The sequence below is a fragment of the Citrus sinensis genome, chromosome 3 (assembly GCF_022201045.2).
Source record: "Citrus sinensis cultivar Valencia sweet orange chromosome 3, DVS_A1.0, whole genome shotgun sequence".
Taxonomy (NCBI): domain Eukaryota; kingdom Viridiplantae; phylum Streptophyta; class Magnoliopsida; order Sapindales; family Rutaceae; genus Citrus; species Citrus sinensis.
In genome coordinates this window covers 48,656,286-48,680,544 of record NC_068558.1, presented here as the reverse complement: position 1 = coordinate 48,680,544, position 24,259 = coordinate 48,656,286, and the positions used below count along the sequence as shown (strand labels likewise).

At 34.7% G+C, this 24,259-nt stretch overlaps 4 protein-coding genes across 8 annotated transcripts; all 4 read right to left on the bottom strand.

Annotated features, from left to right (window-relative positions):
* Positions 1–883: 883 nt before the first annotated feature.
* On the bottom strand, positions 884–4,312 carry LOC127901009 (mitogen-activated protein kinase homolog MMK2). 2 transcript variants are annotated; one of them, XM_052436779.1, is made up of 6 exons: positions 3,947–4,312; positions 3,135–3,264; positions 2,650–2,787; positions 1,786–2,118; positions 1,381–1,564; positions 884–1,211 (listed from the first exon to the last, which is right to left on the bottom strand). In XM_052436779.1, the coding sequence occupies exons 1-6, from the start codon at positions 4,114–4,116 to the stop codon at positions 1,039–1,041; spliced, it is 1,128 nt and encodes a 375-aa protein (XP_052292739.1). In that variant the 5' UTR covers positions 4,117–4,312; the 3' UTR covers positions 884–1,038. The 2 variants fall into 2 exon arrangements, with proteins under 2 accessions (XP_052292739.1, XP_052292738.1); XM_052436778.1 differs by having other exon boundaries at positions 3,135–3,292; positions 3,947–4,088.
* A 2,425-nt stretch (positions 4,313–6,737) lies between these two features.
* On the bottom strand, positions 6,738–9,143 carry LOC127901010 (protein BPS1, chloroplastic-like). Of its 2 annotated transcripts, none has more exons than XM_052436781.1 (2): positions 8,978–9,143; positions 6,738–8,011 (listed from the first exon to the last, which is right to left on the bottom strand). In XM_052436781.1, exon 2 carries the CDS (start codon positions 7,996–7,998, stop codon positions 6,943–6,945), a length of 1,056 nt encoding a protein of 351 aa, XP_052292741.1. In that variant the 5' UTR covers positions 7,999–8,011; positions 8,978–9,143; the 3' UTR covers positions 6,738–6,942. The 2 variants fall into 2 exon arrangements, with proteins under 2 accessions (XP_052292741.1, XP_052292740.1); XM_052436780.1 differs by lacking the exon at positions 8,978–9,143 and adding an exon at positions 8,451–8,721.
* Positions 9,144–11,018: 1,875 nt separating this feature from the next.
* On the bottom strand, positions 11,019–14,698 carry LOC102617922 (probable serine/threonine-protein kinase At1g01540). Of its 3 annotated transcripts, none has more exons than XM_006491109.4 (8): positions 13,886–14,698; positions 13,405–13,509; positions 13,176–13,298; positions 12,891–13,061; positions 12,605–12,734; positions 12,301–12,510; positions 12,010–12,182; positions 11,019–11,622 (listed from the first exon to the last, which is right to left on the bottom strand). In XM_006491109.4, the coding sequence occupies exons 1-7, from the start codon at positions 14,443–14,445 to the stop codon at positions 12,027–12,029; spliced, it is 1,455 nt and encodes a 484-aa protein (XP_006491172.1). In that variant the 5' UTR covers positions 14,446–14,698; the 3' UTR covers positions 11,019–11,622; positions 12,010–12,026. The 3 variants fall into 3 exon arrangements, with proteins under 3 accessions (XP_006491172.1, XP_006491173.1, XP_006491171.1); XM_006491110.4 differs by having other exon boundaries at positions 11,019–11,597; XM_006491108.4 differs by lacking the exon at positions 11,019–11,622 and having other exon boundaries at positions 11,782–12,182; positions 13,886–14,697.
* Positions 14,699–16,327: 1,629 nt separating this feature from the next.
* On the bottom strand, positions 16,328–22,561 carry LOC127901428 (CAAX prenyl protease 1 homolog). The gene is made up of 14 exons (XM_052438738.1): positions 22,399–22,561; positions 21,539–21,686; positions 21,336–21,420; positions 21,175–21,270; positions 20,590–20,655; positions 20,287–20,385; positions 19,958–20,071; positions 19,756–19,866; positions 19,261–19,323; positions 18,487–18,579; positions 17,894–18,007; positions 17,330–17,401; positions 17,131–17,196; positions 16,328–16,676 (listed from the first exon to the last, which is right to left on the bottom strand). Exons 1-14 carry the CDS (start codon positions 22,427–22,429, stop codon positions 16,560–16,562), a joined length of 1,275 nt encoding a protein of 424 aa, XP_052294698.1. The 5' UTR covers positions 22,430–22,561; the 3' UTR covers positions 16,328–16,559.
* Between the last annotated feature and the right edge of the window lie 1,698 nt (positions 22,562–24,259).

The window sequence follows — 24,259 nt, the reverse complement described above, 5'->3', positions numbered from 1 at the left end:
AGTAATTTTGATAGTTTTATTTGTTTGGGATAATACATCAATGATGTAATTTTTAATTTTAAAATTAAAGAAATAATTAAACTATTTTTTTTTTATTAATTGATAGCTTGGATAATGCATTTTGTTACATGTTATATAATTATAAATACATATCTTTTTTAGTAATTTAATTACACAAAAGCACTTTTAATTTTACACAATCAAACAGTTTAATAATTTTTTTTAAAAAAATTTTTAATTGACAATTAAACACCTAATGACTTTTTGTTCAAAAGTTCTATTGGTATAAACTCTCCTCCTATAAGCCATACTGTTATAAACTCTATTTAATAAACTGTATCAAAGAGAGCCTTAGCCTTAGTCATTATTTGTTCGGATAGTTCATCCTCAAATGCATGCAAAATTTTGATTAAGCTGAATGCATCTACCTTTCTTTCTAAGTTGGTGAGAACTATATCTCTGGTTGCTTGTACAAATTCCTGTGGATGGAAGTGTAACTTGCCAGGTAGATGAGAAATGAGCAATTCACGTTTTCTAGAAAATGAAAATCTGTCGTATGGGCAACAAGAAGTCAACTACTTCATTAAAGTAACCTGGAATGTGATACCTGCTTCAAAAGTCACATACTATATGCAATTAATCAACACAAGAACACAATCCTTATCCCTGTATAATTCCTCAGTTCTGCTAAAACTTAAACAATGCCGCAACCAGAGATAAGAGAGGGAAAACCGCATCATCAATAAACACAGGTTATAAACACAACTAACCTCAGCTCCTTTATCTACACAGAATAAAAGAACCTGCATCTAAGAAGGGAGCTTATTCTGCTTCAGCTACTTATGTAACAATGATATATTACACGCTAGGTTGCCAGATGAACTACGAATGAATACTCATAAGATTTTTAATTGAATCTCAATCTCTGTTGAACTTTTGTACTGATTTAATATTGGAGGACCCAATGGTCAAATATAGTCTTGTTGCAAATCAGAACCATGAGATACATTTCATGAACAACACATTATCACGTCAACCTCAATGAGTTGGATCTGGGTTGAATTTTACAGATTCCCTATAGATGAGCTCCTTAATGTTTTCTTCAGTAAATGATGGATGCTCAAAATCAAAACTGAATGGTCTTGGGCAAACAGGCTCCTCATTGATATCATGAAGGGGTGCCAAATATGGGTGGCACAGAGCCTCATCAACTGCAAACCATATGGAGAAAAAGAATCATTATTGGAAGGAAAAGGGAAAGAAAATTGATTCATAATGTAAGTTGTAAATTATGATACTCATAGTACTAATTTTTTAAACAATTGGTAGAAGCAGGAATGGCTTGTAGTTATCTTGGATTATCACCAATCCTTATTATACCTGTAATGCGCCTGTTTGGATCAAAGACAAGCATCTTCTCCAGCAAATCAACAGCACCAGGAGATTTGTTTGGAAATCTAGCAGAGAAATTTTGCTTCGGGAATTGTGGAAGCATTCTAACATATCTTCTGGCATTATCACTTCGTAGAAACCCAAGGCTGGTTTCATCAGGTGAACCTATAAGCTATTCAAAAACATAAGGAAAACCATTAACAAGTAATCTTATGCATAGTTGGTTTAGAATTTGAAAAGAAACAGAACCTCCAAGTATTAATATCTACATAGACAGAGGAAAGAAAGAATTTTTTCATAAAGATAAGAAAAATGTGCTGCAACACAAGCAGACAGAAACATTACTGACTACAGTGCTACACCATAGTTTTGCTATGCAAATACTAATCATACCTCTGTGATCAGCCTCAGTTGATGGACATAATCTTTTCCAGGGAACAGGGGTTGTCTGGTCATAATTTCACCAAGTATGCAACCAACTGACCAGATATCAATTGCTGCTGTATACTCTGAACAGTTAAGAAGCAGTTCGGGTGCCCGGTACCAACGAGTAACAACATACTCAGTCATGAAATCTGTTTCTGATGTTGTCCTTGCAAGCCCAAAGTCTCCAATTTTAAGATCACAATTGGCATTAAGGAGCAAATTGCTAGGCTTCAAATCACGATGCAAAACGTTTGCTGAGTGTACATATTTCAACCCTCGTAACAACTGATACAAGAAGTACTGCAAGAGTGGCACTAAAAGATCAAAAAGAGCTCTGGTTTCTACCTTCTTAATTCTGATACAGAAATAGTATAACTACGAAAACACCTTATGTCATCCTGCACTTATTTCATAAAAGTTTGCTGTTTTTCACTATCATAAACCCACAAATAGTACTGAGACCCTGTACACCACTGATATCAAAAGGACCACGAATAATCACAATAAACAATATTTTTCTCCACAGAAGGAGAACTAAAACAATATCGTGTCTACAAATCATTATTTTAAAACTGTCAATCAGGTTGAGATTTTTTGCCACCAAAAGACATAAAGGTTGGCATTTAAGAGTATGATCAAACTATCAAACTCCAAAAGGGATGATCATCAGAATAAGCAACATAACCCTGGAGTACAGAAGATGTCAACTATTTTTTGGGGGGGGAGGGGGGGGGGGGGGTGAAATTGCATCAGTAATCAACTAACCAATGTTTAATTGCATAGATAAAAACAAAATCTTATAAGCCACATTAAAAAGTGCATGATGCCAACCCGACAATGATCATCTGTCAGATCTTGATGGGAACGGATGATTTGATGGAGATCAGTGTCCATCAATTCATAAACTATGTATACATCATTGAAGGTCTCCCTCTGTGGTGGTCGTATGATGTCTTTGATGGCAATAATCTGCAGTAGATAAAGAGAAAGCAGTAAGCCTAACCCACCAAACTAGAAATCCACCAGCACCAGAATTTCATGCATGAACAAATGGCAAACCAGCACAACCAAGTCTAAGTGAAGAATGTGGATTGCTGTACTGAAACAACGGGCAATTAACTAAGAGGACTATGCTGTTGAAATGATGCACATAACAACTTCTAGAATTTACTCAGACTCTCTTATCAATCGAACTCACAGCAAGAGACAGTAAACGTGGAACATACCATGGGGGCAAAGCAAGCCATTTATCCTAGTGACATAGCTCAACTGAAAATTGCAAAGATAAAAAAAATTAGAAACCTCACTGAACTTACATTTTCATGATCCATGTGACGAAGCAGCTTAATTTCTCGCAAAGTCCTCTTGGCATCAATTCTATTATCAAATGCATTGCCAATTTTCTTAATGGCAACCTCTTCCCGAGTCTCCGAATTCATAGCAGCACTGAAGGAAATGAAAAAATCACATTTTCCTTCACATAGTTGGTGACAAAGAGAATCAAGTCAACCAAACAGAATGCATAACATTTATTAATCTCCTCAACTAGCACATCATCACAAATGGATGAAAACTAATTTTTAATTCAAATTGAACCAACCACACTAACAATCTACCCGGAGATGATCATCTATCAAAACAGACACACACTCTCCGTGTCCCAGCATTAAGATTTTGGGCAATTATTAAATCCAACACCTTCAACTACATCCGACTGTGCAGTCATACACAGTTGACCTGAAATCTAACGCCAACTATTAATATGATCATGTATGAGCTCTTCACTACTAATACAGTATACAAATACTACCAACTACCAAGGGCCAGTCCTACTGAAGATTTAAACTTTAGATTCACTCATACTAACAATAATAATACCGGTTGAAAACAACTGACTATGACAAAACCGAAACTGAAGAAAAAACAGAAATCCCCATAATTTCTCCCAAATTTTCACCCAAACAAAAAGGCGCGCACACACAAAACATTACTCTCAGTCTCAGGTCACAAGAACACAAGTAACATGCTAGATCGAGCTACTAAAAATAATAATCACAATGAAATAAGAAATTCAGGTCAAAGTCAATACGATCTTCAAGATTAATGAGTCTTAATATGGAAATCTTACCACACAATACCATAAGCGCCTCTGCCAACGGGGCGTATAGGAGGGACATACTTTCTAGAAACTTCGAAAAGGTTACCGTACACATTATACTGCACGTAACGTCCCCCATGAGTCGGAACTCCTTTGACAATAGTATGATCACCCGAACCGGAGCTCGACTCTCCTGACATGATTCTGTTGGCCCCGAATACGGTATCCGAATCCGAACCCGACAAGGATTTTTCCTGAAAATTGGAACGAGAAGGAGAACCAATTTCGAGGAAAGAGCTACTAAATTTTAGGAGGGCGTGTCGGTAGGTGGAAAGGGCTTTGACATATTTTCTTTTGAGTGTGTGAACTCGCAAACTTTTGAACTGGAAAAGCCTGGTAATCCGTGAACTAATTTAATTCAACTTTTGGATTAAAATTAATTAGACTTTCCCCTTTTTTTTTTTTTTTTTTGAATTTTAAGTCTTCTAAACGAATTTACCACGTAATATATATATATATATATATATATACACACACCGGTATATTAGAATTAAAATTTTATTAATATTTGCCATCAATAATTTAAAGAAACCATTACAATACAACGTGGTCTGAAATTTTATTCTCACATAATATTAAAAAAATATTTAATTCACCTATATCAAAAAATTTAACCTTTACCTAACTCAATTAGCCCATGCACTCAAAATGCCAATAGGCTAAAAGCCCATTGTCACCGAATATTGCTTACTGTAAGCTTTAATTTTCAGTATTAATTATATGTTGAGTTATGCTTAATGATGAAATTTTGTCTTTAATTTCCACAGCACAGTTGCAATTTATAGTCAACTCCAATTTTTATTTAATAGGGTAGGGTCAAGTTTCAATATCAATTAGGTGGCTGTCAAGTGAATTAAAAGTCTGACTGCCGTAGGTGGCACATTTATTAGAATTTAGTAGAATATAATAAAACAAGCCGCTATTATTGATTCCATGGCTTCTGAAACTTAATTTCAGTTAGGTTATTTGTGAGGCGTCGAGCTTTTTTTGACACTCCTAAATTTTTCTTACAAAACTCAGTTCTAGAAGTACACCATTAAAATTTTTTTTTAAAAAAGTTTTAATAACACTTATAATTTCAAAAATGCCCTTTTTGTATATTCCTTCTCCTTTTTTTTTAAATAACAACCTTCAATTATGTGCACTTCATTGCCTCTTACTACTTATACAAACTAGTTCTTCCCCTCCTAATTTTCAAGTCCACATAGCTAAGTTAACTGTGGTTTGAAAAAAAAACACAAAACACAGGTTTCTTGATGGTCTAAGATATGCAAAAGAAAAAAAAAATCGAAAATAGACATGGTTATCAGGAGAATATAGAATATCTCTAATAAATGAAATCCAACCCAAGTGTAAAAGACAAAGCTCAGTTAATTAATAATACAAAAGATATTTTTTTATGCAAGTGTTTTGTAAATTTTCTCTCTTATTAAAACAAAACAAAGAAGAAGAAGATGAAGAAGAAGAGAAGCCAAATTCAGTGAAAGAGGTGAACATCTACCGACTACAGGGGTATAAACAGTGTTTTAAGACGAATCATGCGGTTCCCAGCCTTTTAGGAATCATGCGGTTTCTATGAGTTGGAGGAGGGGGTTCATAAGAACATTTGAGGGGTGTTAAAAGCACAACTCATTTGAGATACCTTGCGACCCATGGTCTAATCGGATTAATTCATGTGTATTGCAAGTGACTCACAAATGTTTGTTTATTAAGCCAGTTTCGGGAACTTGAGGTCTGACAGTCTCATCTTCCAAGTCCCCAAATCAAAACCTCTTGCAATGATATCATGTCGTTTGCTTTAGCCGTGTGTGCTTGACGAAAAACAAATATCAAAGCGCAAAGCAAGTTGAGACAGATCTGCGACACAAACAACTGCATCTCAAAAAGCCCAACAGATTCACACAGTGCACACCATAACATGCCGGAGACAAATTTGTGATCCATGATTTTGAAATGAAACATGGTGGGTAATACCTCCAAGTTTGGGCAAGTTCCTGGCTTATTAATTTCCTGCATCCAAAGCGCTTAAATTTCAGTAATATTGAAATGAAGAAAAACTCGACCTCCACTAACGCAAACTTGGCTGCTGCCAAATTTTCGCAAAACTCTTTATCTTGCGATGCAGGTTTTCACCCTCACATCCATTAATTCATACGTCCATATAATCAACAGTCCTAACCAATAGCCGTACGCCATTTTCATTATGGTGGTGAGTTTTAAAAATTAAAAGAAAAAAAAAGTGACGCATTCATGATACACTTGCCTTGTAAAGTTGGGTTGTCTTGGGTATACATCCACAGCAATTTGCAATAAGTTTCAAAGAGAGCTAACTTACGAAACCATTGCATAACAAGCCACTATGTGGCTTACTTTCTCTCAAAGCCATTAAAACATCAATAACATGAAGAGAATCAACCTCATCATGTTAGCTTCCAATGGAGGAAGTCAAGAATGTGATGCTACTCACTCAATATGTGAACAGACCACGAAGAGAGAAACTTCCCCTCGGAGTACTGCAAACCGAGAAGGAAATTCCTTTGCCATGACACCCAATGAGACAGAGAGAGAGCATGATTAGCCACAGTGCAAAGCACATTCAAATGATAGGTATATTAGTTCATCAAAATTTGAGTTGAGTGCCAGAAAAGAACCAGAAAGAATTACCGGTAAGCAGGTGTATAATACATACACTCTTGCAGATGTCGGAATCACATCATCACATCTTGTAAGTTAATGCTGCTTGATATGACAACACGAACACTTATGCAAACAGTACAATTCCAGTGATATAATCTTGGCATTAAACAGCACAAAGTACATTTACAGACAGGAGAAATAGTAGTACGACACACCTTACGACTCAGACCACACAGAATACTAGTTGGTATATTTCTATCAATCAGAGAACAGAAAACCCCATACGTACACCACTTGTATACAGTAAATTTTAGTTCATTCATCAATATTCACCTCCTGACAGGTTCTGCATTCCTCCCTACTAGTATGTCAGGGGCAGTACCAGTTGCTCTTAGATTACAAAGCAAAGCATCACGCCCACTCAAAACTATTTTGAAAAAGCCATCCACTGCCTTTGTAAGATGATCTAGCCCTTGAGAAAGGTTATCTGCCCTCTTTCCCAAATCCAAAACAGATTTCTGGAGCAGTTCCTCTTCAACAGTGTCAACCTCATTTTGAATCACCTCATACAATTTCTTAACGCTCCCATCAACAGCCTCTAGTTCGTTCAAAACTGTAGCTCTTCCAGAGGATAATATGTTCCTAACTTCTGCATTCACATTAGCTTGCAAGGCAGAAAATGCTGGTGCCCAAGGTAATGTGTCAGAAACGTTCAGTTCTAACAAATTCTTGGCTGATCCAGAGAAGGCTGCAGCAAAAATACTACAAACAAATACAGTCAACACCTTAACCCCATACATTGCGCGCATCAAAACCTTCCCTTTGGCTGAGTTCTTAACCTTGGGCAAATCCAAAGAAGCTACCAGATTGTCTAAGATTGAACGACAGCTCTCAACTCTGGGGTTCTTTGAACTAATGTGCTCCCTCCAGTTATCAAGAGAAGAACAGGCTCGCCCAAACTGTGTTGGAGAGGAAGAATCCAAAGTGTGCAAGACACACTGAAGCAATAGGTGGCCTTGGCTGACCTTCGTGAGAACAGAGCTAAAAGCAATGCATATATCAAGCAAGTTTACACTGATGTCTAAGTACACGTCTATCCATTTCTCATCCCAGTCACTTACAGGAAGCTCCAACTCAGTTATAAGGTCTTTTATGACATTGTGAGTCTCACAAAGTGACTCCATTGCCAGTCTCATCCATGATAAGTTGAGGATATCATCCTTGTCTTTCGGCATAAGTTTTCTCAGCCTCTCTGCCAAGGTCTCCTCAAAATCAGCCAACAGAGATACAAGCTTGGGAGACAAACGAGAACCTTTGGGGGACATCATCCGAAAAGGATTTCCAAATGGGAAGAAAGGACGGTGTGGATCCTGGGGGCGACTCATTTTGATGGATTTGCTGCAAAGAAGTAAAAAGAAAGAAAATCAATCAGACATCATATCGCAACATAATCTTTTGTTTTTTTTGGGGGAAAGGGGGGGGGGGGGGAGAGGCGGGGGATCGTTACACAATATAATATAATAAGAAAATTACTATTACACATATTTGTTAGCAGGTATTTAAACAGCTCTAGTCAAACATAAAACTTAATTTATCATTCTGAGCTTTATCATATGGAAACGAAGGCCAAAATCAATTTGGCAAAAGTTTTATCCCCGACCATCCAGTTGGTAGCTGAGTAAAAGTCGAAGAAATTAGATGCATAATAAGGGGACATTAAATAAAAAAAATTCTTTCTAAACTCTTACAATATTTTGGCAATTTAGGGGAACATTAGGCTTCTAATAAATACAAATTCAGGAAACATAAAGGTAAAAAAATTGTTTATTTCACATACACTGTCATAGCAAATCAAAAGACTGTAAACGTGAAGTCAACGCACTGCATAATTTCCATTTCTCCACCTTAAACTACATGCATCAATTTAGAAAAAAAAAATCCAACAAAAAGATCAAAAAAAAAATTCAGATCTTTCCACAAGAAACATGGCATCACTATTAGGAATTAACTTCAGATCTTAAAAACCCTAGGACATAATCATGCAGAATATAAAGTTTCTTGTTTCAATTCATGCCTCTTTTCTCAATCAAAAGTCAAACCCTAGACCTTAATCATGCACATAATAAAGAAAATAAATTAAATATGGTAAATATCTTACCTTAACAATAGATCGTGGATCGAAAAACTGATTATTCGGTTAAATCGAAATACTTAACAAAGAATTAATGGCAGACCGTAACTAAAACTAAACCTAATTTCTACGTCTTTGATAAATAAAAAAAAAATCAGAGAAAAATAAAATAGCCTCTCTTTTCACAAAGATTAAAGAAAAGAACAACCAAAAAAAGATGATATAAATCGTACCGAAATCAGTACTCGAAAATCTTAGGAAATTTCGCAGACGCGTTAGAGACACTATTGCGTCCTCGCTTTTTTAGGTGAGGGGTTGTTTTATTTTGATATTGAAGGTGTAGGGCGCGGGATGGAGTCACTTGCGGTTCTGGAAAATTTCGTGACAGATGGACACGTGGAGTTCTACGAATGGTGATTAGCACAACGGATACTTTTTACTTAAAATTCTTAAATTTTCTTTATTTATTGAAGCCAAAATATTTGGCATTTTTTGGTAAGTTTCGTTTCGTCAATGCTCTTTCAGCCCAACACGGCTTGTTATCTTTTTGTAGAAAGACCGAGACAACAGCAACCGTTGTGACTTGTGCGAAGAAAAGTCATCAGCATGGTGCGTGAGCCACGTGTGACTGATGGTTCACAAAATCAGACGGGGCTTGATGTCCCGCCACACCCCATACTTTTCTGAGTTTGATAGCACTTTACGAACTCTCTAGAGAAGCCTTTAAGTGGGCCCCACATATGGGCTGAAATTTGGTCTGGTTAATTGCCCAATGGCCTGTTTTGGTTTTAATAACAGTGTTTATACGAAGAGTTGGATACCTGGATAATTGGCACCCCTTCAAAATCCTTTTAAAATACATTTCATAAATTTATAATTATAACCTTCATGGAAATTACTTCTTAGGACCAAAATGTCTCATCAAAATAAAATGGTAAAAAAAATCCCAATGAGGAAAAAAAAGATTTAGGGATATAGATTTCTTAATTTTTTTATACTTAGATTAATTATTTCATTTTAATTTGTACCATTATGTGATTCTTCATTACTGGTACATTTAAATGATTTTTTTTATTATTATCAGAAGTGGAACTTAATGGAGACGCACATGGGTCATGTGACTCATGTCCCCAATAAAAATTTTGGAAAAAAATTAACATGTAAATATTACGTACTAAATTACAGTAGAAGTTGAAAAATATCCTTAAATTAATTACCATTGACTAAATTGCCATTCACTAAATAATCATTATTTAGTAAGGGAAGAACAAATTAAAAGATAGAAAAACACTAATTTTAATACATCAAATGAAAAAATATACTACATTAAAGTTTGTGTTTTCTTGTTTTTAGCTTTGATCCTACGGCCTTTACTTATTAATTTTCTTATGCTCTTCATGAAGTTACCCCACAAAAAAAAAAAAAAAATTCACTTTTTTATGATCATCTTCCTCCCTTACATGATTACTGCGACTCAATTTAAAAAATTTTAAAAATGAATGTAGTTAAGCTATAGTGTAAAAAAGAAAAGAATGTTGATGACGATACATGGTGTCAAAGTTGTCAACAAAAAGAAAAAAAGAAGAAGAAGAAGAAGAATCTGCGTGGTTGTGGTTGCATATAGAGTTTTAAGCAAGAGAAACTATTTTAAGTGTTTAACGAAGGTTGAAATCGTAAAATACATGAAAACAATTTTAAAAGATATTTGAAGGATGCCAATAGTCTGGCTCAACTTAGAAATGGTTTAATTTTAAAATATTGATCAACGGAAACTTTTACCATATAAGGCACAAAAAATTATTAATGAAAGTTTGTGAATAAATTAAAAACAAATAACTACTAGTTAGGCAAGAAACAAATTTAAAATACATCAAAGTCCAATTTAATATTAAGATGTTGTAACTTAAAAGTTACAGTTGCTGTAGGACAAAAACTGTAATTAAAATAAAAGTTAATAGTATGTAATAAATATAATTTTTAAATAATAATTTTGATTAAAATTATTAAAAATATAATAAATTTTTTATTATATAAGTATAAAATCAAATCAACTTAATTTTCAAACTATAGTAATTAATATTTACCAAATAGTTTAATATTATAACATTTAATTGCCCAACCTCAATTCAGATGAAATATGAAAAAGTGTAAGCAAGAAGCAATTAGCAAGCTTTGAAGAATGGTTTACTATTGTTAGGAATCGGGCCCAATTTGATATTGAGGTAAAATGATGCAGGCTATTTAAAAAAAAAAAATCATAGTATATGATAAATATGATATTTAGACACAATTTTCGAAATAAAATAAAATAAAATCATTGTAAGTGTTCCAACGACAAAATCAACCAGTGGAGCGTGTTTGCTAAATATTTAAAAGTACTATGACGAGGACAACTATAACTGTCCCACCGCAGTACCAAAAGAAAGCTGACAGGGGGTTAAGTCGGTAAGACTGCCAATAGCTAAATGGGAACTCGAGCTTTCAGAACAGAATACGGAGACAGATGGGTCCAAACGCAAAACACAAACAACCGGCTTGCTTCAGTTAAACTCTGGGCCAAAGGCAATACTTTTGACAGTGATCGTTAAACATGGCAAGACCCGTTCCAATATCTGATTCGGGCAGCACAGCTGGCAGCCGGTCCAATTAGGATAAGCAAAACTACATCCAAATGTAGATGTTTCATTCTATTAGCTGGCTGGCGGGTCGATTTCACAGTGCCGTCCCACTTAGGAGTTGGTCCTGATGCTGGATGTAAACCAAGTAAATTCCAGCAAAGTCGCTGGCGTTTGGGGCCATCACCCGTTAACATCTGTTTCTAGAGGCTGGCAGTGATGCCAACAAGTCTTAACACTGAAGCATGCCAAGTAATGGATATCTAGATGTAAAATTTAAGGATTATACAATCAAGCTGAATAGGTAGGTAAAATCTCAATAAAAAGGGTTTTTTTTTTTTTGGGGAACAATACTACTTATGTTTGTTCTTCGTAAAACGACAGAAAAATTGCTAAAACAGCTTTTGTTTGACAAACAAATATACCGAGCATTAATTATACAGTTCCTGTAAGAATGATTGAAAGAATTCTTTAAATTATACAAAATGCATCCCAATTTGAGGAATGTAAAACTGAAAAAAGAAAAAAAATATATATGTAAAAGAATTTGCAAATCATAGGTATCTTTGATTTTAAGGTACAAGAAGAAATCTAACTAATAGAATAAGAAAAGCAAACTTTCCAAAGTGGAGACGATAATAATTAGTCACCTAATTCTCTGCTGGTGCTATCGCCGCATGGTTGGTCGATGATTGTTCCTACTGCCATCACCTTCACTTGTATCCGAAGCGCCTTCACCCAATTGTTTATCACCTACTTTTCTTGCAAAATCACGATTCTCTTCACCATATGAGTTTGAAGGTTCTCTTCCGATTCGACGTTCCTGCAAAATGAAGCACAAATTAGTCAAATTGCGTGGAAATAAAGCCACTAATAGAGAATTTTCTTTCTTTTTGCTATTCCATGTTACATGATAAATCATGAAGAGAATTAGTGCATACATCACGAAATAACAAGTCATCTGCCTCAAGCATGTGTATTACATGCCCCATTTTGGGCCTCTTTGTTGCATCAGGATCCACACATCGCAGAGCAACCAACAGAACACGTTTAAGTGCTTTAGAAGCAGGCATCTTGGGCAGTTTAGGATCAACTACCTCCTCAGATTTTCGACTCCCAACCATGGTTTTTAACCAATCAACCAAATTCACCTGCAATTATTTGGTTATTTTCAACATTGGTCCAGAGACAAAAAGGAACATAATAAATGGGTATAATGAGAACAATGTATATATCAATGCTAACCTCTCCTTGTGGTCGACTATAATCAACAGGATTTCTCCCAGTAATTATCTCCATTATAAGTATACCAAAACTATAAACATCACTCTTCTCATTCAGCATCCCAGTGCATGCATACTCTGGTGCAACATAACTGCAAAAACCAACAAAAAATGATTTATAGTTGGTTCTTTAAAGAATCAAAGCTGCTTAATGCATTATATTGTACTGGAGTTGTATCTAACTGACAGAAGAATATATAACAGAATAAACAAACAAAGGCGAGACTTGAACAATGAAATGAGCATACCCAAACGTTCCCATCACACGGGTTGTTACATAACTCCTCTCTGAACATAAAAGCTTAGCAAGCCCAAAATCAGAAACCCTAGCATTCCATTGGCGATCAAGTAGTATGTTACTGGATTTTACATCTCGATGGACAACCTTTGGTTCAAGACCCTCATGAAGGTAGGCCAATCTGTAAGAATTACAATAAATTAAAATTCAGAAAACAAACCCCTTCGGATGGTGATTGAATGCAGCAATTCAATCACATGGGAAGAATCAAATTTAGAACATAAAATTACGGTACCCTTTAGCTGTTCCCAGTATGATGTTCATCCTAATATCCCATGTTAGTGGGCTGACATCCCCAACATCCCCATGCAGCCACTGATCCAAATTGCCATTGTCAACATACTCATACACAAGCATCCTACAAAATAAAACCAAGAAACAAATTACATCTCTGAACATTCAACAAAAGCCACAACCTCAACCAAAAATCTGGGCGGGCCATAAATTAAATCAATTATCCGTACCTATATGCACCCTCAACACAGTATCCAAGCAATCTAACTAGATTCTTGTGTCGAACACGTCCAATTACTTCTACCTCAACTTTAAATTCCTTCTCAGCCTGACCCCTGATAATATATCCATCTAACGTCAGCAAACATAAATAGTGTGAATGTAGCTCAAATCAATTGAAGAGGTCCAACGGTACTCAAATAGTCTAAATATGCGACAGTTCTTCAGTCTACGTTATCAATTCAGGCGTTTACAATGAGCAAACATCTTTTCTTTTTATTTTTGTAAAAGTAGGCAACTTTGCAGCACAAATTCTGCAACTGACACGAGAAAATTAACAAACAACAAAAACAGGATTGAGCATAGACCGGAACGATCACAGAAAAAGAATTTGACAACCAAATATAACATAAAATTATATGTTCCTTTTTCTTCATGCAAATAAACATGGATCAGAAGCAGAAACCAATTTTGGAAAAATAATAATAGTACCTGTTATTTAATAAATTTTTGACAGCAACTTTAGTACCATCACTCAAAATCCCACGATAGACAATCCCATAACCACCTTCACCAATAACATTCTCTTCACACAGCCCACTGGTAGCAGCTTCAAGTTCTCTCAACGTATACCAACGGCCCCACCCAAGATGCGAAACTTCGGGCCCCACGCTCCCGCTCCCAAAGGACGCCGTCTCACACGCACTCCCCGTTCCCCTACTCTCCCCACTCGACGCCCTGTCAGAAAACACCACGCGGTGCTCGATCTTCCCGATGTCGACTTGAATCTCCGGAACAGGTGCCGGATGGTGCACGATTTCTTGAATTTCCTTGGAGATTGGCGGCGTGTTAAGGATTTGTTTGGATTGTTGTTGTTGTTGAAGATGATTGTGTTTTTTCCGGCGAGAGGTTAAGCAGAGAGACAGCAGAAAGAGAGCGAGAACGATTAGTGAACCGAGTAAGATTCCGATTACGACCCAAAGCCGAAGCCCGAAAATTGATGTCCGCTTTGACAGTTCTGTGTTCACAAATGCGGCGTCGTACATAGACATATTTGTTCCCGTTTATTTAAATGAAGAAACTGAAAATGAATTAGAGGCTTTCAGGCATGGCTTCGAGTGAAAGACTTGTGTGTTCGTATTGAATTATGGGGAGGAGAGAGAGAGAGAGAGAGAGAGTTATGGTGATGGTGGTGAGGCAAGAGCCAAGAGGATGAGAGTTTCGTTCGTTCCGGTTGTTGTCGAGCATAAATGAGCTGTCTGCTTCTGTCTAGCTGGAGTTCTGTAAAATGTTAAAACTTAAAAAAGTGCCGTTGGATACGCTAATGGGACGCCTATGTTCTGTCCGTGACTGTGACTCTGTGAGTGAGTATGTGCTTCGATTTCTATTTCGTAATGGAGTTTTTGGGCCCACGCCCGCATTTCCCCATTTGACGGTAACGGCAGAACTTTCTTTAAAAAAAAATAATTGATCGTATATTTATATACTAAAATAGAGGTGAAATGAAAATGAAATATATAAGATCTATATATTTTTAGAATTAAGGAAAATAACTTAATTCCATCAGAGAGGTAGGGAATCAAGCTCTTTGAAATTCTCATTTTACTTTATTTAAATTTATAATTATACTTTTGTCCTCAAATAAAATATTATTATATTATATTATATTATTATTGCTATTGTTATTATTTTTTAATTGTTGTTGTTAATAATAATTAATGATAATATTAATAATTAATAATATTAGTAATAATAGTTTTAGCAATAATAATAATTATTATTATTTTTAACAATAATAATTTTCAATAATAATAATATAATCAAAATTATTATAATAAATAATAACAATAATCAACTAACGTCATTTTAATAATTTACGATAATTCATTTTAATTTTAAAATAAAATAAATATATTAATGATAATAAAATTCCTTTCGATTTTGATTCATACGGTTAAAATAAATAATTTATTTTAATTTCTATTCCCTATTTCGATTTGAATCCATTTCAATTTCAGTATATTTTGATTTAAGTTTAATAAGAACACTATTAATTCCTCTTTTATCTCGTTGTCTGGATAATCAGCGGCGTTGCCACTCACCATACGCCGTTAGGGTGACAATTGGAATTCCACAGATCACAGAAGCCAGAGGTTCTGCCAGGTGGTAATAGTGACGCTGAAATCATACTGGATATGTCATGTGTGGGGAGTGGGATCCACGGGGGAGACTTGGGAAAGAGCTGCTTAACTTAACAAGCAAGGTGGTTTGGCCTTTGCTTAATTATTATTATATTTTTTTATTCAATCAATTGGATCTTGCGAATGTTGATGAGATTATTGACTATTGCCACTGTATTTGCAAATTGCGAATGCGAGTGGTACTTGAGAATCGTAAATGATAATATATTCTATTGAATCAAGACAAGATAACAAAAGGTAGTTTGATTGGAATGCCCCGCAAACAGCATTATGGAAGGAAGTGTACAGAATTTGATAAATGCCTTGTCCCCACGACAGTTGTGCTTTCTTGAAGCTTTTCTTGGTAACTTGAGATTCTTCTTCTCCTTCCTCGTCATTCTCTCTTTTTCATTGGACTTAAAACCAATGCCATGCCATACATGTCTTCATGTGTTGAAACGTAAAGAAGAAAACTCGATTGTTTTAATGACAATTCCGATTCTTATCGTTCTGAAGAAGGAATTCATATTGTCAGTGAAGTCAAAAATTCGATGGACCCGCTCAATTTCCTCAGATGACATCCTATTCGTTTAATAATAATAAGTCTCGCCTGAAATTGATTTTTTTTTTTAATTTTAAATTTTAAAAAAAAATGTTATCCAGGTCGGATATCTCCCTCGCTGAAAGAAACACGATCACGATTGATGACAGATTTTAAATCCCACCACCATGATGGGCTCATGCATTCACAAAGTTCATAATTCCTTCCCTTTTAACTTCCTCTTTTAGCTGAATTAAACAGATCCCTTAAGTGAGACTTGAGATACAAGTGCTTTTTTTGTACCTGATTGTAAAGGAAATGTATACTCCAAACGAACTCAACAGAAACTAATATTACAGCTGCCGCTCTGTCATGATTTTAGTTAGCTTTGTGTACTGTAATAAAATGAACTAAAAACTAGGATGGCCATCCCTGTTTGCCCAAATCATTTTTCTTTCTTATCAGGTTCATCAATTGCCGCCAGTCGCTCGACAAGTGGTGGATGAGAATAGTGATAAGCTGAGTACCAAGGATCCGTATTCATAGCCGACAAATTTTCTTCCTGAAAAACCAACAAAGTTCCCATCAGTAAACCCAGAATTTCCCATCTTCTGTAACATTTTATTGTAGTTCTAATAACTAAAGAGAACTGTTGACCATATACACAAAAAAAAGGTTGTGATATAACAAGGCCTTACAACACCAGTGTGTGTCGGCTAAAACCATATAGTGTATTATCAAACTGACTTATCGATAACAAAAATTGGAATTTTATTGTCCCATGTTCGCCTTATGCCCAATGAAACAAATCAGTGAGATGTTATCAGTCTACATAAATGGGCTCCAACCACAAGGCAGGGAGGGAAAAAAATCAAACAAAACTCTGTTTCACAAGAAAATCAACAGAACTCCTAAACATCAGGCAGTTAGAATGTGCTCCTCTGTTTCAGGGCACAGTAAAAGGAAAAAAAAAATCAATTTCTAATCATGGTAGGAAGAAGATATTGATTGATCACCTGTAGTTTCACAAGACCAGCACGAAGAGCAGAGGCATAACCAAGCTTCTTAGCAAAAGCATCAGCCTACATAGAAAAAATATATCTAGTAAAATAAAGATGCCCCATCAAAATTAAAAAAAAAATGATCAAGAAGTAGGAGAGAGAGCAAGAGAGAAGGGGTAAAGCCAACAAACTAAACTGCATTTCAAAAAGTTACCTGAAATTCAAAAGATCGGCTCACAAGATTAAGACCAAAGCTTACTAAGTGTTGGATTGGTATTACAGTATGCTGCAAGCAAGGTTAGAAAAATTGTTAGAAAGCTCTTCTGGGGAAAACATTATTATTTTCTTAACTGCAGAAACCTATATAGACACGTTGAGAGAGCCATAATAATATGGACGTAACCCAAAACAAGGAAGTTATACCAGCAATGCAAGTGCTACTTGCAGTGCTAACTCTAATAATTGTTTTGTTTTCCAATTTTTTTTCATTTTCTCTCTCTCTCTCTCTAAAGAACAAAGTTCAACCTCCTAATATTTTAAGGACATACGCATCAACTGAAATCATAATTTTTAACAAAATACCACGTACTTGCTACAAAAATAAACCATTTTATGCAATAATGCAGAGCATTTTAATAAATTAAGCATGCCCACATCAAACTTGAGCACAATTTAACAACATACTGCCTCTGAATGCACATATCAAATGAGAAGCATAAAGATACTTAAGACCTAAACCCTGAATAAACTGATGTGTAGAATTCGTAGACAACAATACCTGAAAGATGATTAGACCAATGAGAACTGGCTGTGTGTCGAACCCAAAGCTTCGGAAGAGATCTGTTGAGTTCCTCACAAGGGTATATCCTCCAAATTGTAAGAGTGTAAGAACCTGCCAAAGTGAGAATAAAGAACCTTATCAAAGTCAATTTTATGACGTATTTATTCTCTCCCTGATAAGTAAAACATAATCAGTTATAATGAGGACAGTAATTATTGAATCAGGAAAAGAATATATGCACATAACACAGTAAGCTGCAGAACTAAGAGATGAGCAACAAAAAGAATAAAGGCCTCCATAAGAACGATAAATGCTTCACAGTTCATAAGCCCTGATGATTTGTTCTGAATTTAGAGCTCTGAAGATGAGTTAACACCTTCAACCTAAAGAAAAGGGAAAAAGATACCAACTTTTGTGCCAAAATTTATGACATGAGTAAAAACTATACCCCTACCCTGAAATGTGAGTTCATTTTAAACAGTTAATAATCTCTAAAATACTAATTGAAGGCAAACAGTACAATAGAACTTTTGTCCAAGCCAAATGAGTATAGATCTCAAATCCAGCCTTGATAGAAAACTCTAGCATACCTGAACAGCAATGAATGAGTACATTGTATGGTTAAGTTTCCAGTGCCCAAGCTCATGAGCTATAACAGCTACAATTTCCTCGTCATTTTTGCACTACAGAAGAGAACATAATCATTTAAGATCTTTCTCATATTACAAAGAGAAGTGTGTATGGTTTAACTAATGTACAATAGGATGGAACACTGCAATAATGGAGCACAAACTTGCCTACATTACTGTAAAGAGAAGCACGTGGATTGACAATTGATTGACAAAGGCAGGCAGTTTACTATTTACTCCTACTATGCTAAAAACAAAAACCTTTTTGCTGTATTTTCAATTGTTAGACGAAAGAGTAGTCAGTGACCTCATCAAACTGTGAATGATAAGATTAGAAATGGAAATCATTCAATATATTTTATTCAAAAAGATAAAACATGACTCTTGAAGCAATACAAGATTGATTTTGAATCTTAGATCAGATAAAATGGAAAGAAATTACGGTTAATTTAACCCTTGAACTCAGAGATGATGCAGCCAGAAACTGTTCCAACAAATAAATCAACAGTGACCATATCCCCAAACTGTCCAAATTTGAATTAGATATATGAAATGGTACAGAAAGTAAAACGCTCCACCAACATCTCAAATTATAGCAGTTAGTTCAATAAACCAGTGAACTGCAGATGGTTAATATAATTCAAATCAAAACAAACAAAAACACAGCAATTATGTCTATGCTCTGTCAATGAACTAAAAAATATGAAAGATGAAGAAACCATTTCACATCTTTACCTGTTGTATCAAAGTGTCATAAAGGACAATTCGCTTATTCTTAAAGAATCCATACATATAGGCCTGCATAACAGATAAATCCGTGAACACCAAAAATCAAATTTAGATGAGTATGCAGGGAATGTGAAAATCGGCATGACAATCTTAAATTCCATCTCTCTAAAATTGAAAAAGACAGCGACAAACAATACATGTGCAGTCTTTAATTACGTCCAACTTGGAGTGCATGAATATTTACCAACCAAACAAAAGTGCCAGCATTTTGCAATACAATACTGCTAAAATCTTATAAATTGTCGGATAATCTCCAATCCTTTTCACATTGCCAATCAATAATTATGATTGTTTGTGCAAGTATCCATCAACATTAGGGAGATTAGATTAAATGCAATTCTTTTCAGACTCCAAAAAGGTAATGGAAGTAATTACATTGGATCAGAAAAAACGAAATAACACCAGGAAAACCCAGTAACTGAACAAGAATCTAATCCTTACATTGCTGTGGCTTGACCTTGTGGATCCATCAACTACGAACAACTTCTTTAAAGGAAACTTGAGGGAGGAAGCAAGTTTCTCAATTTTCTCCCTTAGCTCTCCTTCTGGAAGCTATTTCACATCATAACCAAAGAAAAAAAGATCAATAATTCAAACATATTATACAAATAAATAAACCACGGAAAGAATCATAAATACTTACAGGAGTAAACTTATTGAACAGAGGGGCAATTAAAACGGGGTATAGTGTCATCATCACAAGAGAAAGAACAAACATAAATGCCCAAAGATAGATGGCCAGATAAGGACCTCCTTTCTGCAATCACGGAAGGAACATTTAGAATGGTTAGGAAAAAATACACAGCAATAAAAGAAGCCCATAGCATATAACTATTTAAGTGTTCCAAGAATACATTTATGGAAAACAGAAACTAACATAATAAAAAATTCTCAAATCAGTAATGAAGACCAAATTTCCTAAACTGATAGCCATAAATTGCTAGTTATATTAACGAAGGAAGAAGTCCATACCTGTACTATTATGATGATTGCGGAAACAATAGGTGGACCTAATACAATAGCAAGGATCATTCCTTTGATCATATCCCTAAAAAATAACCATATTGTTTGCTGCAAAACAAGGAAAAAAAGAGTTAAAATATAATGAAGCAACAAGACATGAGATATGAAACAAAAGAAACATCAAACAGTGAGAAATTTTACATTACCACTAGTGACATCCGCAATAAGACAAATATACCAAAGTGAACAATTTTTTAACCAGGAAATAATGAGACACAAAAGTGAAAAGAAGATTCAAGTTAAAATACGAACCTTATTAAAACCGTGGCGAGCCTCAATCACAAAAGTTGAATATAGAGAAAAAGGCAAATCAGTGAGCTGCACAACATTTCGAAACAAACCAACAATACCAGTTCAGTGGAGTGAAAATGAAATTAGTTTAGGGGAAATCATAAAAGCAAATGACTCCGTATTCTACTGCTAGAACAAACCAGAAAGCATTCTTTGCAATAATTTAAAGAACATTGAAACAACTGAATACAGAGCAACATTTACAGCAATTGCCTTGTATCAGCGGAAATGACATATGGTATTTTGATTTCTAAAAATATCGTATGGTTAGGGCATTCAGTCACAAATTTGTGCACCCCAATATAATTTAAGATGGTCCCACATTTATAGATTTATAATATAGAGAAAAATCGAGGAAACTTTCTCCATTGAACTGTTAGATGACATAACTGCACCTAATCAAAATAAGAAAGGTCAAACTACTTTGAAACTATTCAAAAAGTATTATCATATCTGAAGACACACTACAGACTGTGAACAAGGATTTTCATTGTCAAAAACAAAAAGACATTTATCTTATGAGTTACAAAGATGCCATGTACACACCTGTGACCATAACATAACACCAGCCAAGAACGATAGGGTGTGTAATATTTCATTCTCCGCATCAAGCCCAACTAAAACTAGAAAGTTTCCTGATTTCTGCGATCACAAGAAGAGTGAGATTGCGGTAATCAAAAACAGCTAACAGTAAACCAGTGACTTACCTTCCAAAACCAAGGCAATATTCGGAATAACAAAATTGCTGAGTCCATCAGTATGGTAACAAATTCATGAACGAAATGAAAGTGGCTGGAAGTTTGCGTAGGTGCATCAGCGTAAATCATTGATTAGAAAAAAAAAAACTGAAATAAGAACACATGCTTTAATAGGCAGGGCAAGTTAAATTAATCAAATGACAGAGACAAACCTTTTATCAAGACTATAGCCTCGAGACTTCTCAAATTTCTCTTGACTGATCACCCCTTCCAAAGTTTTTGGAAGTTTTGGCAGTTTGAGGGCAGCATGTTGCCGCAAATCCAGATAAGTTTCAAAAAAGTACATTAATATCATAAAACCTGTAGAAGAAATACAAGAATCATGGAAACAGTAACATATTTGGCTCCATGAAAAATAAATAAACAACTATGTATCAATCAAAAAAGAAGAGAAGATCCAAAAGAAAACTTCTCTCAAACCCTTAAAATCATAAGCCAAGAAATGTCTTCCCCACATTTTACTCTCAAGGAGATGGAAGCTTTCTCATTCTTAAAAAAAAAAAAAATCAATCATTACAGTACAGCACACAAGAACCCTAAGTTTAACCATTATTCATTCTTTTACCTCCATTTGGTTGCAGCAAAAAGAACCAAATGATCAAGAAATGAAATCTTGAATCCCAATTCTATTTCTGTGTCATTTTGGGTTACAAATAAATAAATTCTCCTATTCCTCATTAGAAATAGAAGGAATATTCTTTAATCACCCACTTTTAAACAAAAGAAACAACAGAATCATAATGTAAAAACCCTAAAATTTACTTATATACCACGATTACTTGATAAATGAAAAAGAAAAAGAAAAAAAAACCGGCGAATAAACTCAATGAAATAGAAAATATAACATCAAAGCCTTGTAGAATATATCAATCGCAAAGAATCTAAAGGGAGAAAGAAAAAGAAAGCGAAGAACAAATTGACTGCAACTTCAATACGCTTAAGGTTACTAAAGAAAGAGAAGAATACAAGAAGAAAAATAAAGAACGATAAAATGAATTGATATGTCTCGTACCGACGACAGCTTCCATGTACGGAAACACCATGGCTGCGTTTGAATTCGTGGAGTCTGCGGAGATATTGCTAGAGCGAGAATGATGATTGAAGTGTGTCCTAGTGATATTTATAGGTAATGATGACTGCAATTTATAGCAAAAACGTGAAAATAATTTGGTAAAAATGTCCAAGACCCGACTCCGTTTTCATGTTTTGACCGGTCCAAATAACTTCTCTTTGGTTGTGTGTTTAAACTTTCAGACGACATCGTTTCTTGTCTCCTATCTGACTCCTTTTTCTTTCTTCCCTTTTTTTTTTAAGGATTTCGTGGGTTGTCTTATCTCATCCAGGAAGGGTAAAATCCGGATCTAGGTCCGGATTTAGCATTTGCAAGGCCGGGCCGGAAGGGTAGTTTGAGGGGTTATTATCATTTCACTATTTAAAAAATTAAAAAATATTAAATGACTACAAGAAGTTAGGGATGGCAAAAATCCCCACAAAGACGGGTATAAGGATAATTTCATACCCAATTTCTTATTCGGAGAAGAGATAGGAAATTTTTTTTACCTAATTTCTAATTCGAGGAGGGAACGGGGATGAGGTGGAATCCCCATCCCCTACCTATTTCTCCATTTTAATTTTAATTTTAATTTTTTAAAATTACTAGTAAATAAATAATAAAATTTAAATTATAAAATTATAAATATTGGTAAAAATAACAAATATCAAAATATTTATATTATTAAACTTTTAGGCCTAATTAACTAATTAAAATCCTAAATTTTTATTTAGGACATTTAAAAGACCAGGTAGATTCTATTAGACTAAAAATTTTGTTTTAATTTTAATATTCATTAAATATTTTAAATTTAAATCTATTTTTTGTTTATTTTTAGATGTTATTATAATTGCCCACAACGAATCACAATTTTAATATTTAATCTAATCTAATATTTGCTCTTGATTTACTCCGACTTAACTATTGTGCTGTAAAGGGAATAGTCCACATTTATAAAGTGTCCACGCCACCATTGAAAATGTTAATTTTGAATCTAAATTTGATTTTATTTGTAACAATTTTGTATTAAACTATTAATTTGTTCATGATAGTTTGTAAAAGAAGTTTGTATCCCTTACATGTTGCGTTACTTACTAATTTAATGTATGTGACTTTTGTAATGGATATTAATGTAAGATATATTTCGAATTTTACTTTTATTTGAATTTTTTATTTTAATATGATTAACTCAAAATCGAAAACAAAAAAATGTATTAGTTATTCGGAGATCGGAGACCCTCGAGGATCCCCTGTTATTATTCGGGGAGGGGATGTAGATTCTCTCTATTAATTCTAACGGGGAGGGGATAGGGACATACGCAAAATATTGGGGATGGATACGAGGAGATTGGTCCCCTCCCCTCCCCTCCTCATTGCCATCCCTACAAGAAGTATTGTCCCCTATCATTTTTCTATTATATCTTTACAAAAATATCATTTTACTATTTTTCCGTTACAACCGTTAGTTGACTAATAAAATACAAATTTATAATCCATTTATAAAAATGGATACAAAATACCAACATAATTCTTTTTGTTGGAATTATGATATATGGATTACAAATTTATCTTATTAATGATTATAGATGGCAATGGAGCGGGGTGGGGGTGGGGATGCCTACCCCATTCCCCACCCCATTAAAATTTTTTACCTCCATTCCCCACCTCATTCCCTAATAAATTTAGTGGGTTGGGGATGGGGAATCCCCACGTGGAAAATGATTCCCTCATCCCCACCTCATTCCCCATTTACTTATTTTACAGTAAATATAAAAATATGATTTTAGTAAATTAAAAATTAGAGACTTAAAATAAAATCATT

What these genes read in the sequence shown, in the direction of transcription:
- LOC127901009 (XM_052436779.1), bottom strand. Translation starts at nt 4,116, where the DNA reads ATGTCAGGAGAGTCGAGCTCCGGTTCGGGTGATCATACTATTGTCAAA. An exon ending in GGCGCTTATGGTATTGTGTG is followed by an intron (nt 3,265 to 3,946) that starts GTAAGATTTCCA and finishes CATTTCCTTCAG; the next exon opens with TGCTGCTATGAATTCGGAGA. An exon ending in TCCAAACAGGCGCATTACAG is followed by an intron (nt 1,212 to 1,380) that starts GTATAATAAGGA and finishes TATGGTTTGCAG; the next exon opens with TTGATGAGGCTCTGTGCCAC.
- LOC127901428 (XM_052438738.1), bottom strand. Translation starts at nt 22,429, where the DNA reads ATGGTGTTTCCGTACATGGAAGCTGTCGTCG. An exon ending in CAATCATCATAATAGTACAG is followed by an intron (nt 20,072 to 20,286) that starts GTATGGACTTCT and finishes CCGTGATTGCAG; the next exon opens with AAAGGAGGTCCTTATCTGGC. An exon ending in TTGGTCTAATCATCTTTCAG is followed by an intron (nt 17,402 to 17,893) that starts GTATTGTTGTCT and finishes CCTTGCTTGCAG; the next exon opens with CATACTGTAATACCAATCCA.
- LOC102617922 (XM_006491109.4), bottom strand. Translation starts at nt 14,445, where the DNA reads ATGTCTATGTACGACGCCGCATTTGTGAACACAGAACTGTCAAAGCGG. An exon ending in AAAAATTTATTAAATAACAG is followed by an intron (nt 13,510 to 13,885) that starts GTACTATTATTA and finishes ATATATTATCAG; the next exon opens with GGGTCAGGCTGAGAAGGAAT. An exon ending in ATAGTCGACCACAAGGAGAG is followed by an intron (nt 12,511 to 12,604) that starts GTTAGCATTGAT and finishes AAATAATTGCAG; the next exon opens with GTGAATTTGGTTGATTGGTT.